The 14,219-nt window shown below is 44.3% G+C and overlaps 2 protein-coding genes across 2 annotated transcripts; one reads left to right on the forward strand and one right to left on the reverse strand.

Moving 5' to 3' along the window:
• Nucleotides 1–2,274: 2,274 nt before the first annotated feature.
• On the forward strand, nucleotides 2,275–4,705 carry LOC139444366 (elastase-like). The gene is made up of 2 exons (XM_071225320.1): nucleotides 2,275–2,299; nucleotides 2,712–4,705. Exons 1-2 carry the CDS (start codon nucleotides 2,275–2,277, stop codon nucleotides 4,703–4,705), a joined length of 2,019 nt encoding a protein of 672 aa, XP_071081421.1.
• A 2,757-nt stretch (nucleotides 4,706–7,462) lies between these two features.
• Nucleotides 7,463–9,756, reverse strand: LOC139444369 (elastase-like). The gene is made up of 2 exons (XM_071225322.1): nucleotides 9,732–9,756; nucleotides 7,463–9,456 (listed from the first exon to the last, which is right to left on the reverse strand). The coding sequence occupies exons 1-2, from the start codon at nucleotides 9,754–9,756 to the stop codon at nucleotides 7,463–7,465; spliced, it is 2,019 nt and encodes a 672-aa protein (XP_071081423.1).
• Between the last annotated feature and the right edge of the window lie 4,463 nt (nucleotides 9,757–14,219).

Genomic DNA, 14,219 nt, shown 5'->3' on the forward strand with positions numbered 1-14,219 from the left:
TACCACGTCTATGACTCTATGCCGAGACACACAGATGTACCACGTGTATGACTTAGCCTGGATGCACAGATGTAACACATGTATGGCTCTATGCCGAGACACACAGATGTAACATGTGTATGACTAAGCCTGGACACACAGATGTAACACGTGTATGGCTCTATGCCGAGACACACAGATGGACCATGTCTATGACTCTATGCCGAGACACACAGATGTAACACGTGTATGGCGCTGTGCCTGGACACACAGATGTAACACGTTTATGGCGCTATGCCTGGACACACAGATGTAACATGTGTATGACTAAGCCTGGACACACAGATGTAACACGTGTATGGCTCTATGCCGAGACACACAGATGGACCATGTCTATGACTCTATGCCGAGACACACAGATGTAACACGTTTATGGCGCTATGCCTGGACACACATATGTAACACGTTTATGGCGCTATGCCTGGACACACAGATGTAACACGTGTATGGCGCTATGCCTGGACACACATATGTGATATGTGTATTAGTAAGCCTGGACACACAGATGTAACATGTGTGTGACTCTACTCCTGGACACAAAGATGTAACACGTGCATGACCCTATGCCTGAACACACAGATGTAACACGTGAATGACTCTATACCTGGACACACAGATGTAACACGTAGTAACACGTGCATGACCATATACCTGAACACGCAGGTGTAACACGTGCATGACTCTATACCTGGACACATAGATGTAACACAGGGTTAGGTCCCTTCTCCAAAACCCGCTGATGCGTTTCTCCACGTGTTTTATGTATTTCCTTGCAACTAGGTAGCTTAAAGACTTTTTAATATGATTTTATTTGTTTTCCCTTATATGATTGCCTTAAGCACTGATGGTTGATCGTAAGTTCACTCATTCAATATTTACCGATATTTTGCCTTTACCCCAGATCAAATCTGTTTCGGCAGATACTCGAGACTGATCATTGTCTGACTTTGACGTATAATATTAAACTATCTAAATAGGCAGTAATTCGTAACTGACAGCTTAAGCCATAAGGATTCAGCAGCAAGATGTATGCGAACTGTAAGATGTTGAGAACAGTTTACTATACCTGCATTTACAGTCACTTGAGATTTATTCATTACGTTCTTTTTATTGTATTGATTAAAAGATGGTACTTGTTACCCTGCTTGGCGTTTGGCATTTGGGGGATAAATCAAAGACAGGTCGGCTCATATATACTGTGTCCGAGTAGGACATCCATCTCAAACAGCGGCAAGGTATCCCAGTGGACTAGCACTATAAAACAGACACTAGACCGGACTAGTTCAAGCAAGCACAAACAGAAAGATGACCCCCCAGCACACACTACTGCTGACCCAACAGCCCGTGTCAACCCTGCCAGAGGTGAAGGGGGCAACGAGAAAGTCGGCAAATGGCTCCACCGGCATGTTTGACAACAAGTACGTTCGACACTAGAACCGGGATGATTAATGATAACTGAATAAAGCGTTCTACACCGACAATATAATTAAAGTAGTGATAGTATCAGAAGACAGAAATATACTACACAATACCAACACGTGGGCATACCTCGGGGCCACTGATGAGAAAACCTCACCCTCATAATTAGAGTATCGTTTACCCTAATGTCTTCTGTAATGCAATATGGGACTTAACAATTAAAACCATAGCTTGGGGACATATATATTTATTAATATTAATAATTACTTTAGAGAGCAGGTGCCTCTTGTTGTATCGCCATGCTATATAAACCTCGGACACTGGTCAGTTGTCATCCTCCTCTTGGAATCGGATCCTTGTCCCCACATCACAGGTAAGTGGCTCTTGGTCAAGTTTAACTCATACATCAATGACATCTGCTTAGTCTGTTTAATCTTACATACTGATGCTGCTAAAGAAGGCATTCCGCGTCCCTATGAATCGTCAGTGTGAAGTGTGAACCACTAAAACAGCAGCAGAAAGTCGCATATGCAGGGTAAAGAAATTTAACGGACTTTGCTTCTATTAATAACAATTTATTCTTAAACTGGAGTTAATGTATGAGCTACACAAGAGTGAGTGTGTTAGTGATTGAATCATAGGTCTTTTGCACTCCTAAGGGACGCAACTGCGCATAGTGTTCATATTGTTCTTTCTCCATGTACCTAATCTCTCAAATTTCCAGAATATCAACGTTCTACTTTTGAAACAAATACCGTAATTGTTCCCATTAAACACTTGCTTTGATGTTTGTTACAGAACAGTAGACACGACAGGATGAATTTCTGCCTAATACAGCTAGGTAAGTTATCGCTCTTCTTGAAAACTAATTCTAAACTGTAATCGGGGGCTTGTATAGAATTGTTTTTGACATGACGACGTCAAGGACTCTGGAACAAGACAAACGTGTACACGGATCGCGAATAGTGCACATAAGGTACTGAATAGATTGCAATTTCAAATGTTGCAAAGACAAATTTATACTGTATGACAGTAAAATTCCCGTTTGCGTTGTGTTTTTATTCTTCGAAATAAGACACGAAAGATAGAAATGTGGTGCACACGCTGTTGTGATCACATTTCATTCCTGTTGATTTCTTTACATGCAGAGAGAGGTTTTTAATTGTAAAAGGGCAAACAATTCAAACAATATGTCCTGAGGTAGCTGTGGTTTCATAATGAATACGTTTATCGTCACTATACCTTTTATTCAGGTCTGCTGGCGCTGACAGTGTACAACATCGAGGCGGCACGTCGAGTCAACGTTGCTAACGTCGCCCGACGTCTGAAATCTCGGACCGGCTACCACAGCACTCGTGCAGAGCTGTGTTCAGAGTTGGGTCTACACGGGAAGAACGCCATCGTGCCCGGGACGTCTTTGAAAACAGCGCGAGGGAGGGTCAAGGAGCGTCTCCGACAGACCTACGGGGGATTGGAAGTAGTGGGAGGGAACGTAGTCGCCGATGTCAACCCCAGCCTCGGCTACACTGGCGTCGTCAGCGGTGAAATCTACACATCACTGGAGGAAGATATCGCCAACCCCGAAGACTGTGAGCAGTCACATGGCGTCGTCACGGGGGTAGCGCTCACGAAGGAGGGGGTCAAAGAGTCTCAAGTCAGTAATCTCAAGGTCGAGAAAAACGTCTACGTCAAGAAGAATGGCGTTGCTCGTCTGACCTATGAAATCAACTTCTTCTACATGAACGGTCACAAGCCAAGCCGTCCCTGTTACTTCATCGACGCCTGCGATCTAACTGTAGTCCTTACGTTCAACAACATCCAGAACAAAGCTGTAGAGAGACGCCAAGACGAATGTCAAGAAAACACCACCCCGATGCCAGAGCCAACAACGACTCCAGAAGAACCTACCACAATTGAAGCTACCACCGAGGACCAATGTGACGCAGACACAACTCAAGGCCGGAACACAGCTACTCCAGCAACAGCAGCACCCACAACTGCTGACCCAACAGCCTGTGTCAACCCTGCCAGAGGTGAAGGGGGCAATGAGAAGGTCGGCAAATACGTGTACGGCGTTCCACCTCTCTGCCTCAACACCACCGTCAGTGTCTCCACCTGCACGCTGGAGAACGAATACGTCAAAGTGGTGGACTTGAAACAAGGTACAAATAGGAACAACCGCGCCGCCTCCACCTACACTTGCGCCGATGGCTACGACGACGCTATCAACGGTGCCTACTCCCCTGTCCTGGATGCCATGAACTTTGGCACCAAGTCTGCCCGTATGTTTATCGAATGGTACAAGACAACTCCCCTCAACTTCAAGCCGGTTCTCTTCGTCCACTACAGCACAAACTACGAGAACGCCTTCTGGGACGGCAGCAGCCTCACATTCGGCGATGGTCGAAACACTTTCTACCCACTGGTCAACCAGGATGTTGTATCTCACGAACTTGCCCACGGAGTCACAAACCAAAACTCCAACCTCATCTACGACGATCAATCTGGCGGCATCAACGAAGCCTTCTCAGACATAACAGGGGAGACAACAGAGATGTTTGCTCGTGGTTCCAACGACTGGCTTGTTGGATCTGAAATCTTTAAGAGCACCAGTGGAGCCCTCCGTTACTTTGAAAACCCTACAAGAGACGGCCGCTCCCTCAAACACACCAGGGACTACAACGACAACGTCGATGTGCACTACAGCAGCGGCATCTTCAACCATGCCTTCTACCAGATCGTGAATGAAAACAACATGCCTATTAGAGAGGCATTCGAGTGTTTCCTCCGCGCTAACATCATCTACTGGGGCCGTTCGACCACCTTTGAGGAAGGCGCCTGTGACGTCATGCGTGCTTGCTACGACCTCGGCTACGATTATCTGATCGTGAAACGATCCTTCGAGGTGGTAGGAGTCACTTTCAGTGAGTGTGAGGAGCCGAGCTTCATGGAGACTGTGCCTGAGAACGAGATCCTAGCGGATCTCACTGTCTCCTCCTCCCATCGTCCCGTGTTTCTGCTGGAGCCTCCATCGGGGTCAACCCGCGTCATCGTAACGTCATCTGGACAGGGTCACTCCATCATCTTGGCCGTGTACCAAAACCTTGAATCTTCCACGCCGGTATCCATGGCAACAGGCGAGCTAACACACCAGCTTCCATCTGGATCACCGTCGCTGTACCTGCGTGTATCTGCTGACGTTGTCAACGCCATCACTGACGTCAACGTTCGCATTTCGTATGAATGATATCTTAAAGTGGCATTTTAGAGGACGTGGCGTCAATGAAAACAGCGATAACTTATGGATTTCCACTTCTTTGTTCATTAAAAGCGACATTTCGATGAAGGTGCTTATAGGCCTATCATACATGCTTGACACGTGTACTAGCACCTGTACCGAGACGTCGCATTAGATATATATAGTTGAAAACCATACGTCAACTGATTGTATGAGTGAACGTTTTGTTTGCTTGAATATTGTGTCAACGTTATAATTGAATAAAAGATAGAACGTACAGTTTGTTTGTCTGAATCAGTGTTTTTAATAAGCATTAACTTTTAACCAATACAATAGTCACAACTGATGATATACTTCCTTGGGTACCGATATTTACCTTTCGTAATGTTTTCCTCTGCGCGTGGATCTCTCTCTCCCTCCCTCCCCCCTCCTTCCCCCCCCCCCTCTCTCTCTCCCTAACACCCCCCCCCCCCCCCCCCCCCCCTCTCTCTCTCGTGTGTATATTACGTGAAATATTCTTGATCGCGACGTTAAACCCAATTTCAATCCACCTATACCTGGACACACAGAAGTTACACATCTAGAATTCTTTGCCTGTCTAGGCATAGGTGGGATCATGAAATAGAAATGTTATAATCAGTCGTCAGAAGAAAGATCAGCTTTTAAAAATGACTGCCAGAGATAGAACGGTTTCGAAACACAAAACATACCCCCCCCCACACACACACACCACCCCCACCCCCACCCCCACCCCACGTGTATGACTCTATGTCTGGACACACAGATGAAACACGTGATTGACTCTGTGCCTGGTCACACAGATGAAACACGTGTATGACTGTATGCCTGGACACACAGGTGTAACACGTGATTGACTCTATGCCTGGTCACACAGATTAAACACGTGTATGACTGTATGCCTGGACACACAGATGAAACACGTGCATGACTCTATGCCTGGTCACACAGATGAAACACGTGTATGAGTCTATTCCTGGACACACATATGAAACACGTGTATGACTGTATGTCTGGACACACAGATGTAACACGTGTATGAGTCTATTCCTGGACACACAGATGTAACACATGCATGACTCTATGCCTGGACACACATGTATAACACGTGTATGAGTCTTTGCCTGGACACACATGTATAACACGTGTATGAGTTTATGCCTGGACACACAGATGTAACACGTGTATGACTGTGTGCCTGGACACACATGTGTAACACGTATATGACTGTATGCCTGGACACAGAGATGTAACACAATCTGAAATAGTTACATGGGGACTTAACTATCTGAATAGTCACATGTAAATAAAAGTGATAAACTTTAAACATGTTTAAGTGTAGGTCAGAGCAAGGGGGCTTAACACTGTGTGACATGTCCACACGTGTTCAAAAAAAGTGCATATCATCAGGCACAAGTCAAATGTGGAGGGGCACGGGTGGCCCAGTCGTCGAAGGCGCCGCGATTCGCTTTGCAGAGTTGCATGTCTTAGGCACGCCAGAATCCTATGATTGTGGGTTCGAATCTCTGTTCTCCCCGATTATGTTTTTAGGTTTGTCAGCACCATACCCGTGCTCGTGTGTTTCACCGAAGTGGTAAACGTCTGAGACCTGCATCAATTCTGGCTTTTCTCCACATTAAGCTGACACGCCGTGATATAACTGGAATACTGTTAAAAGCGTTAAACCCAACTCACTCACTCACTCACATCCACGGGCACTTGAAGCCCGTAAAGATCCGGGTAGAGAATAGCTCTTCAGGAACCCATGCTTGCCGTCAGAGGCGACTAAAGAGATCGGGTGGTCAGGCTCGCTGACTTGGTTGATGCAGGTCATCGTATCCCAATTGCCTAGATCGATGCTCATGATGTCCATCACTGGATTGTCTGGTCCAGATTCGATTATTTACAGACAACCAGCTGGAATATTGCTGATTGCGTCGTCAAATAACAAACAAGCAAACATCAGACACATGCACTTGTATAACATATGTATCGCCAGGACTTACAACGAAATTGTTACAATATTATCATACACATGGTGAATAGGAATACTTACACAGCACAAGTGGTAGCATGAAGGAATACCAATCGAAAGGTTTAAAAATTATTGTGTTCATTAATGTGTGTTGCTGTATGACTTATGGCATTTTTTCTCAAAATTGGAACGGGCTTACTTCGAACTGTTTAAGTTCCCGCGCACCCGCGCACGCAAATTAATCCATTTATATTGCTAAAATAGCTCACTTCATCATTATGCGACAGTATGTGATTCATGACAGGATTATGCTTTCATAATTAATAACGGGACAAAAACATTACGGAGAAAGGACATTAAAGGAAAAAGTTACGATAGAATTGGATAGATTGGAGCCTAAAGAAGAATACGATCAGTTCTTGTATTGTGACTGTTGTGTTGGAGGTTCTCAAGTCTTGGATAAAAAATTATGTTTATTAAAAACACTGATTCAGACAAACACACTGTATGTTCAATCATTTATTCAGTTATGATGTTGACATAATATCCAATCAAAAAGCGTTCACTCATACAATCAGATGACGTATGGGTTTCAACTTTATTATTTTCAATGCGACGTCTCGGTACAGGTGCTAGTACACGTGTCAAGCATGTGTGATAGACCTATGAGCACTTTCATCCAAGTGTCGCATTTAATGAACAAAGAAGTGGAAATCCATAAGTTATCGCTGTTTTCATTAACACCACATCCTCTAAAATGCCACTTTAAGATATCATTCATACGAGATGCGAACGTTGACGTCAGTAATGGCGTTGGCTACGTCAGCAGATACACGCAGGTACAGCGACGGTGATCCAGATGGAAGCTGGTGTGTTAGCTCGCCTGTTGCCATGGATACCGGCATGGAAGATTCAAGGTTGTGGTACACGGCCAAGTTGATGGAGTGACCCTGTCCAGATGACGTAACGATGACGCGGGTTGACCCCGATGGAGGCTCCAGCAGAAACACGGGACGATGGGAGGAGGAGACAGTCAGATCCGCTAGGATCTCGTTCTCAGACACAGTCTCCATGAAGCTCGGCTCCTCACACTCACTGAAAGTGACTCCTACCACCTCGAAGGATCGTTTCACAACCAGATAATCGTAGCCGAGGTCGTAGCAAGCACGCATGACGTCACAGGCGCCTTCCTCAAAGGTGGTCGAACGGCCCCAGTAGATGATGTTAGCGCGGAGGAAACACTCGAATGCCTCTCTAATTGGCATGTTGTTTTCATTCACGATCTGGTAGAAGGCATGGTTGAAGATGCCGCTGCTGTAGTGCACATCGACGTTGTCGTTGTAGTCCCTGGTGTGTTTGAGGGAGCGGCCGTCTCTTGTAGGGTTTTCAAAGTAACGCAGGGCTCCACTGGTGCTCTTAAAGATTTCAGATCCAACCAGCCAGTCGTTAGAACCACGAGCAAACATCTCAGTTGTCTCCCCTGTTATGTCTGAGAAGGCTTCGTTGATGCCGCCAGATTGATCGTCGTAGATGAGGTTGGAGTTTTGGTTTGTGACTCCGTGGGCAAGTTCGTGAGATACAACATCCTGGTTGACCAGTGGGTAGAAAGTGTTTCGACCATCGCCGAATGTCAGGCTGCTGCCGTCCCAGAAGGCGTTCTCGTAGTTTGTGCTGTAGTGGACGAAGAGAACCGGCTTGAAGTTGAGGGGAGTGGTCTTGTACCATTCGATAAACATACGGGCAGACTTGGTGCCAAAGTTCATGGCATCCAGGACAGGGGAGTAGGCACCGTTGATAGCGTCGTCGTAGCCATCGGCGCAAGTGTAGGTGGAGGCGGCGCGGTTGTTCCTATTTGTACCTTGTTTCAAGTCCACCACTTTGACGTAGTCGTTCTCCAGCGTGCAGGTGGAGCCACTGACGGTGGTGTTGAGGCAGAGAGGTGGAACGCCGTACACATATTTGCCGACCTTCTCGTTGCCCCCTTCTCCTCTGGCAGGGTTGACACAGGCTGTTGGGTCAGCAGTTGTGGGTGCTGCTGTTGCTGGAGTAGCTGTGTTCCGGCCTTGTGTTGTGTCTGCGTCACATTGGTCCTCGGTGGTAGCTTCAATTGTGGTAGGTTCTTCTGGAGTCGTTGTTGGCTCTGGCATCGGGGTGGTGTTTTCTTGACATTCGTCTTGGCGTCTCTCTACAGCTTTGTTCTGGATGTTGTTGAACGTAAGGACTACACTTAGATCGCAGGCGTCGATGAAGTAACAGGGACGGCTTGGCCTGTGACCGTTCATGTAGAAGAAGTTGATTTCATAGGTCAGACGAGCAACGCCATTCTTCTTGACGTAGACGTTTTTCTCGACCTTGAGATTACTGACTTGAGACTCTGTGACCCCCTCCTTCGTTAGCGCTACCCCAGTGACGACGTCATGTGACTGCTCACAGTCCTCGGGGTTGGGGATATCTTCCTCCAGTGATGTGTAGATTTCACCGCTGACAACGCCAGTGTAACCGAGGCTGGGGTTGACGTCAGCGGCTACGTTCCCTCCCACTACTTCCAACCCCCCATAGGTCTGTCGGAGACGCTCCTTGACCCTCCCTCGCGCTGTTTTCAAAGACGTCCCGGGCACGATGGCGTTCTTCCCGTGTAGACCCAACTCTGAACACAGCTCTGCACGTGTGCTGTGGTAGCCGTACCGAGATTTCAGACGTCGGGCGACGCTTGCAACGTTAACTCGACGTGCCGCCTCGATGCTGTACACGGTCAGCGCCAGCAGACCTGAAAAAAGGTGCAAAAATACACATTAACAAATCTATTTATGTTAATGTAAGACAGTTCCATCTCCAAGCAGAAAACAGTCAGAGTATATCCGTGTAATGCGGAATAACTTAATATAACATTAAATGAATCCGAAACATCGGCATTGCGACGATCAAATATTCATTATCCAACCCTTACTCCAACAATTCTTGTCGCGAATTCTTTTTGTGGAGACGAAACATACAAATACCAGTTTATAATTATTTCTTAAAAAGAGCGATTTTATTACTTACCTAGGTGTATAAGCCGGAAATTCATCCTGTCACAAGAAGTGTGTTCCTTTTCTGTGAGAAACATAAAAGCAAGTGTTTAATCGGTACATTTAACGATATGCTGTCAATGTGAGAGTTTGGGGACAGGGAGACGGAGTATGAACAATATGCAGATATAAACCAAACAATCGTGTGGTCGAATGGCAGATTTGCTCTGATTTTGTTCCTTTGTTCATCAGCACTATATCCGTGGTCATGGGTTTCACCAAATCTGCAATACTTCAGGCTTCCAACTACATCACGTTAAGAAGCCGTGATATAACTGAAATATTGTTCAAAACCGCGTAAAACACAACTCACTCACTCACTCACTCACTCACTCACTCGTGTGTAGCTCATCCATTAACTCTAGATCCAGAGTAAACTGTTATTAAAGTCCGTTAAATTTAGTTTCCCTGCATATGCTACTTAAGGCTGTTGTTTAAATGGTTCACACTACACACTGACCATTCATTGGTAAGCTGTATGCATTCTTCAGCAGCTTCGGTATTAAGAACTGACTAAGCATATATCATTGACGTAGAAGTTAAATCTAGACCAAGACCAAGAGCCACTTACCTGTGATGTGGGGACAAGGATCCGATTCCAAGAGGATGATGACAACTGACCAATGTCCGAAATTTATATAGCATGGCGATACGACAAGGGGCACCTGCTCTCTAAAGTAATTATTAATATTAATAAATTTATATGTCCCCAACCTATGGTTAAAATGATGAAGCCACATATTGAGTCACAGAAGACAACAGAGTAAACAATACTCTTATTAATAGGGACGGGGGTATCTCATCAGTGGCCCCGAGGTATGCCCCACGTGTTGTATGTTGGTATTGTGTTGTATATTTCTGTCTTCTGATACAATCACTTCTTTAATTATATCGTGGTTATGTGCCAGAGTGGGTGCAGAATATCTCATCAAAAAGGAATGACAGGATCTGAACTACCGACATTCATCGAGAACATGCGTTTTTTTGTATTTATTTAATGTCTGTTCACCGTACCATAGTCTTTTTTATGATGACGAGAATGTTTAAGAGTTACATGCCGTTTTTCAAATAGTTTCATTTTACGATGTTTACTTTTACATTTTGTTTTAATGTGTTTTCAACGGTTTATTAGTGAATTATAAAATATAAGTGACGTTACTCATCTATATCTAAAACAAGAGATCCGGGGTAGAATAGGTCTTCAGCAACCCATGCTTGCCGTAAAAGACGACTATGCTTACCGTGAAAGGCGACTAACGGGATCGGGTGGTCAGGCTCGCTGACTTTGTGGATGTATGTCATCGTATCCCAATAGCGTGGATCGATGCTCATGATATCAATCACTGGATTGTCTGGTTCAGACTCGATTATTTTCAGACCGCCGTCATATAGCTGTAATGTTGCTGAGTGCGGCGTTAAACAACAAACAAACGAAGACAATACTCTCTTACAAGTCTGGATTAACGAGGTTTGGCTGTTGGAAATGAATAAGGGAACACATAGTTTTAGACACAGTAAAAAAAAATATGCTATCATGGGTTCCCGGCCTTGTCGACCAAATACGCGTGACTTTAATAACTCGACTGGGGCATGTAGTGACCAACTCTACTGGGTGTTAAGTTCTCACTATAGGCCTGGATGTTTTGTTGTTGTCTCTCAGGTAAGCAGTCAAATTCGGACTAATTTCGTATATACAATGTATATATATGTACACGGACCCCCGTTTATCTATTCGTTTTATTCATTGTCATGGTACAAACGAGCATGCTCTTTCTACGAAGATTTCCAAAAGCATCATCTGACTCTAGCTCACAAAGCAGTTTGATCAGGACTACAATATTCCAAGCCTCAGTCAGGACTACAATATTCCAAGCCTCAGTAAAGCTTTAAAAATGTTTATATTGGACATGTCGAGGATATTTCCAAATTTGACGCATCAGTGACAAAAATTGTGTCATTGTTTTTTTTCAGGTGAACATTTGACTTGCCTTTGCATGTGTTTGTGACGGGTGCACCTTGGAGGAGGGCAGGCGCACCTCTTCGCGAACCTTTTGATAGTACTTCATAAACACATGCTCGTGATATACATACGAGTATAAGTTCCTTGATCAGCACATGTGCCGTGTTCTATTAGTTACAGGTGTCACTAGTTTCTGATTAGGCTTGAACAGCATGAGACCGAAGGTCGTAGGTGTAAAAGAACATTCAGCTCGTAAAATCCCGCTCATACTACTATTGATACATGTGGTGAGTTGATCATTTAAAGTTAAAGATTTAAAGACTTTGGGGGGCAGTTTCTTTGTTTGTTGTTTAACGCCGCACTCAGCAATATTCCAGCTATATGACGGCTGTCTGTAAATAATCGAGTCTGGACCAGACAATCCAGTGATTGAAAACATGAGCATCGATCCACGCAATTGGGATACGATGACATGCATCAACCAGGTCAGCGAGCCTGACCAACCCGTTAGTCGCCTATTAAAACAAGCACAGTCGCCTTTTACGGCAAGCATGGGTTGCTGAAGTAGTATTTATGTGGGACAATTGGATCTATCTTGTGACCGTCATCGGACTATCCGTAAGGTAACTCGAGGTGGGTACGTGGTCAGTTGTCACGTGACAAGTAAGTGACGTCACATCAAACTATTTGACACCATGATGTCCGAACAGTCAGTCGACTTGTATGTGTTTTTACGAGATGGCGACTGGCTAACCTGATCGCAAGATTCTAAATGAGTAATAAAGATAATTGATACGAGTAAATACGTTTCAAGTCATTCGTCGCAACATAAGGAAAGTCGCACACAACCAATCATACAGCAGGCCATCAGAGTTGGGGAGAATTATTATCCCAGCGACAGCTTGAGTACACACCTAGATACACGGCACACTGGCTGACTGGTTTGGTCATACATAAACCATCCATCAGTGTGTCAACGTTCACACATGAAACATTCAAATTCGAAGCAGAGAATGTTTTTTTCGGTGTCGATACTGGCTTGGAAGAAAAAACATATACTCTTAAACCTCCCACATTAGTCCTGCACCATGACCATGGAATATATTTATTTTATGAAAAGATAATAATCTAGAAACTTGAGCAAGTCTAGCCAGCTCAAACTAGCTCTAATCTGAAATCAGCATAGATTTTTATTTTTAGAGTCAAGAAGGATAATGTGTAATATAAGATTTCAGAGACTAAATGTTAGTCTACCCCCACATTAATCAAGAGAAATATTCACTTTTTTTATTATGTTCTTGAACATTGGCTGTACATTTTTAGAAAATGCGTCAATGATCCTCACTTTTGACTAACATATATGACGAACAAAGAATCATTGAATATTGGCCTCATGTCATGCTGTTTCAGTCCGTATTGGTCACGTGATTACGGTTTACGAGCAAGTCGTGCAGACTGATAATGATTTACACCTGCATATGTGACCATGAAGAGCTTACATGTCAGCGAATGTTATTAATATATACATTGTTGACAACACGAAGAGTATTTTCACATGAAGATCGGGTAAATCACTCCACTCCTTTTTCTCAGAAAACTTCCTGATGAAACTTGCATTGAAAACTTGAATAAGTTTATTAAGTTTTGTTTGACCGGTGTTTGAAGACGTAGGTCTTTCTTACAGACAACAACTTGTTTTATTTTTTCAAGGCTTATTAAAACACGAATCCCCGAATATCGTTAAGGACAACACATTAGATATGATAATATTTTCCAAACTACTAACGCAAATCGATGAGACACTCGGTGATATCACGAGCAGCGTCCAGTGTCGCCGGGCGTTAAACCAAGCTCACTGTTGTCAGGTCACATGCGCATAGATGTTTCCTCGTGCGTCATGCACTGTTGTCACGTGACACAACATACACACAGATGTTTCATTATAGCGTCCAAACACCTCACAAACGTTCAGACTTAACAACTTATTCACGATAGTGCAGCAGCATGCATGTACAAACCATGCAAATAAAATTTCAGAAATACAAACATTATTTGTTTATTTAATACGCCTCGCCAGCCAGCCATATTCTTGTGATCACAAACCAAGTATGAAAAGGACTCAACATTCACATTATTGCAGACGCGCACTGTTTAGCACATTTGTAACTCATTTGAAAACTCTTTATTAATAACTATCAAATAGTGACGATACCAGGATTTCCGCAAAAAGGTGAGCGTATCCTGCTCCACTGTTTGCACCGTCACACATGCAAAGGCAAGTCAATTGTCCCCCTTAAAAAAACAGTGGAACATAACGGTTGGTTTGTTTGTTGTTAAACGACGCACTCAGCAATATTCCAGCTATATGACGGTGATCTGTAAATAATCGAATCAGGACCAGGCAATCCAGTGATTGATATCATGAGCATCGATCCACGCATTTGGGATACGATGACATACATCCACAAAGTCAGCTAGCCTGACCACCAGATCCCGTTAGTC

The sequence above is a fragment of the Haliotis cracherodii genome, unplaced genomic scaffold (assembly GCF_022045235.1).
Source record: "Haliotis cracherodii isolate W230 unplaced genomic scaffold, xgHalCrac1.p SCAF_5, whole genome shotgun sequence".
Lineage (NCBI taxonomy): Eukaryota > Metazoa > Mollusca > Gastropoda > Lepetellida > Haliotidae > Haliotis > Haliotis cracherodii.

Coding starts and splice junctions, on each gene's coding strand:
- LOC139444366 (XM_071225320.1), top strand. CDS start 2,275: ATGAATTTCTGCCTAATACAGCTAG. Junction 2,300..2,711: donor TTTCTGCCTAATACAGCTAG/GTAAGTTATCGC, acceptor CCTTTTATTCAG/GTCTGCTGGCGCTGACAGTG.
- LOC139444369 (XM_071225322.1), bottom strand. CDS start 9,756: ATGAATTTCCGGCTTATACACCTAG. Junction 9,457..9,731: donor TTTCCGGCTTATACACCTAG/GTAAGTAATAAA, acceptor ACCTTTTTTCAG/GTCTGCTGGCGCTGACCGTG.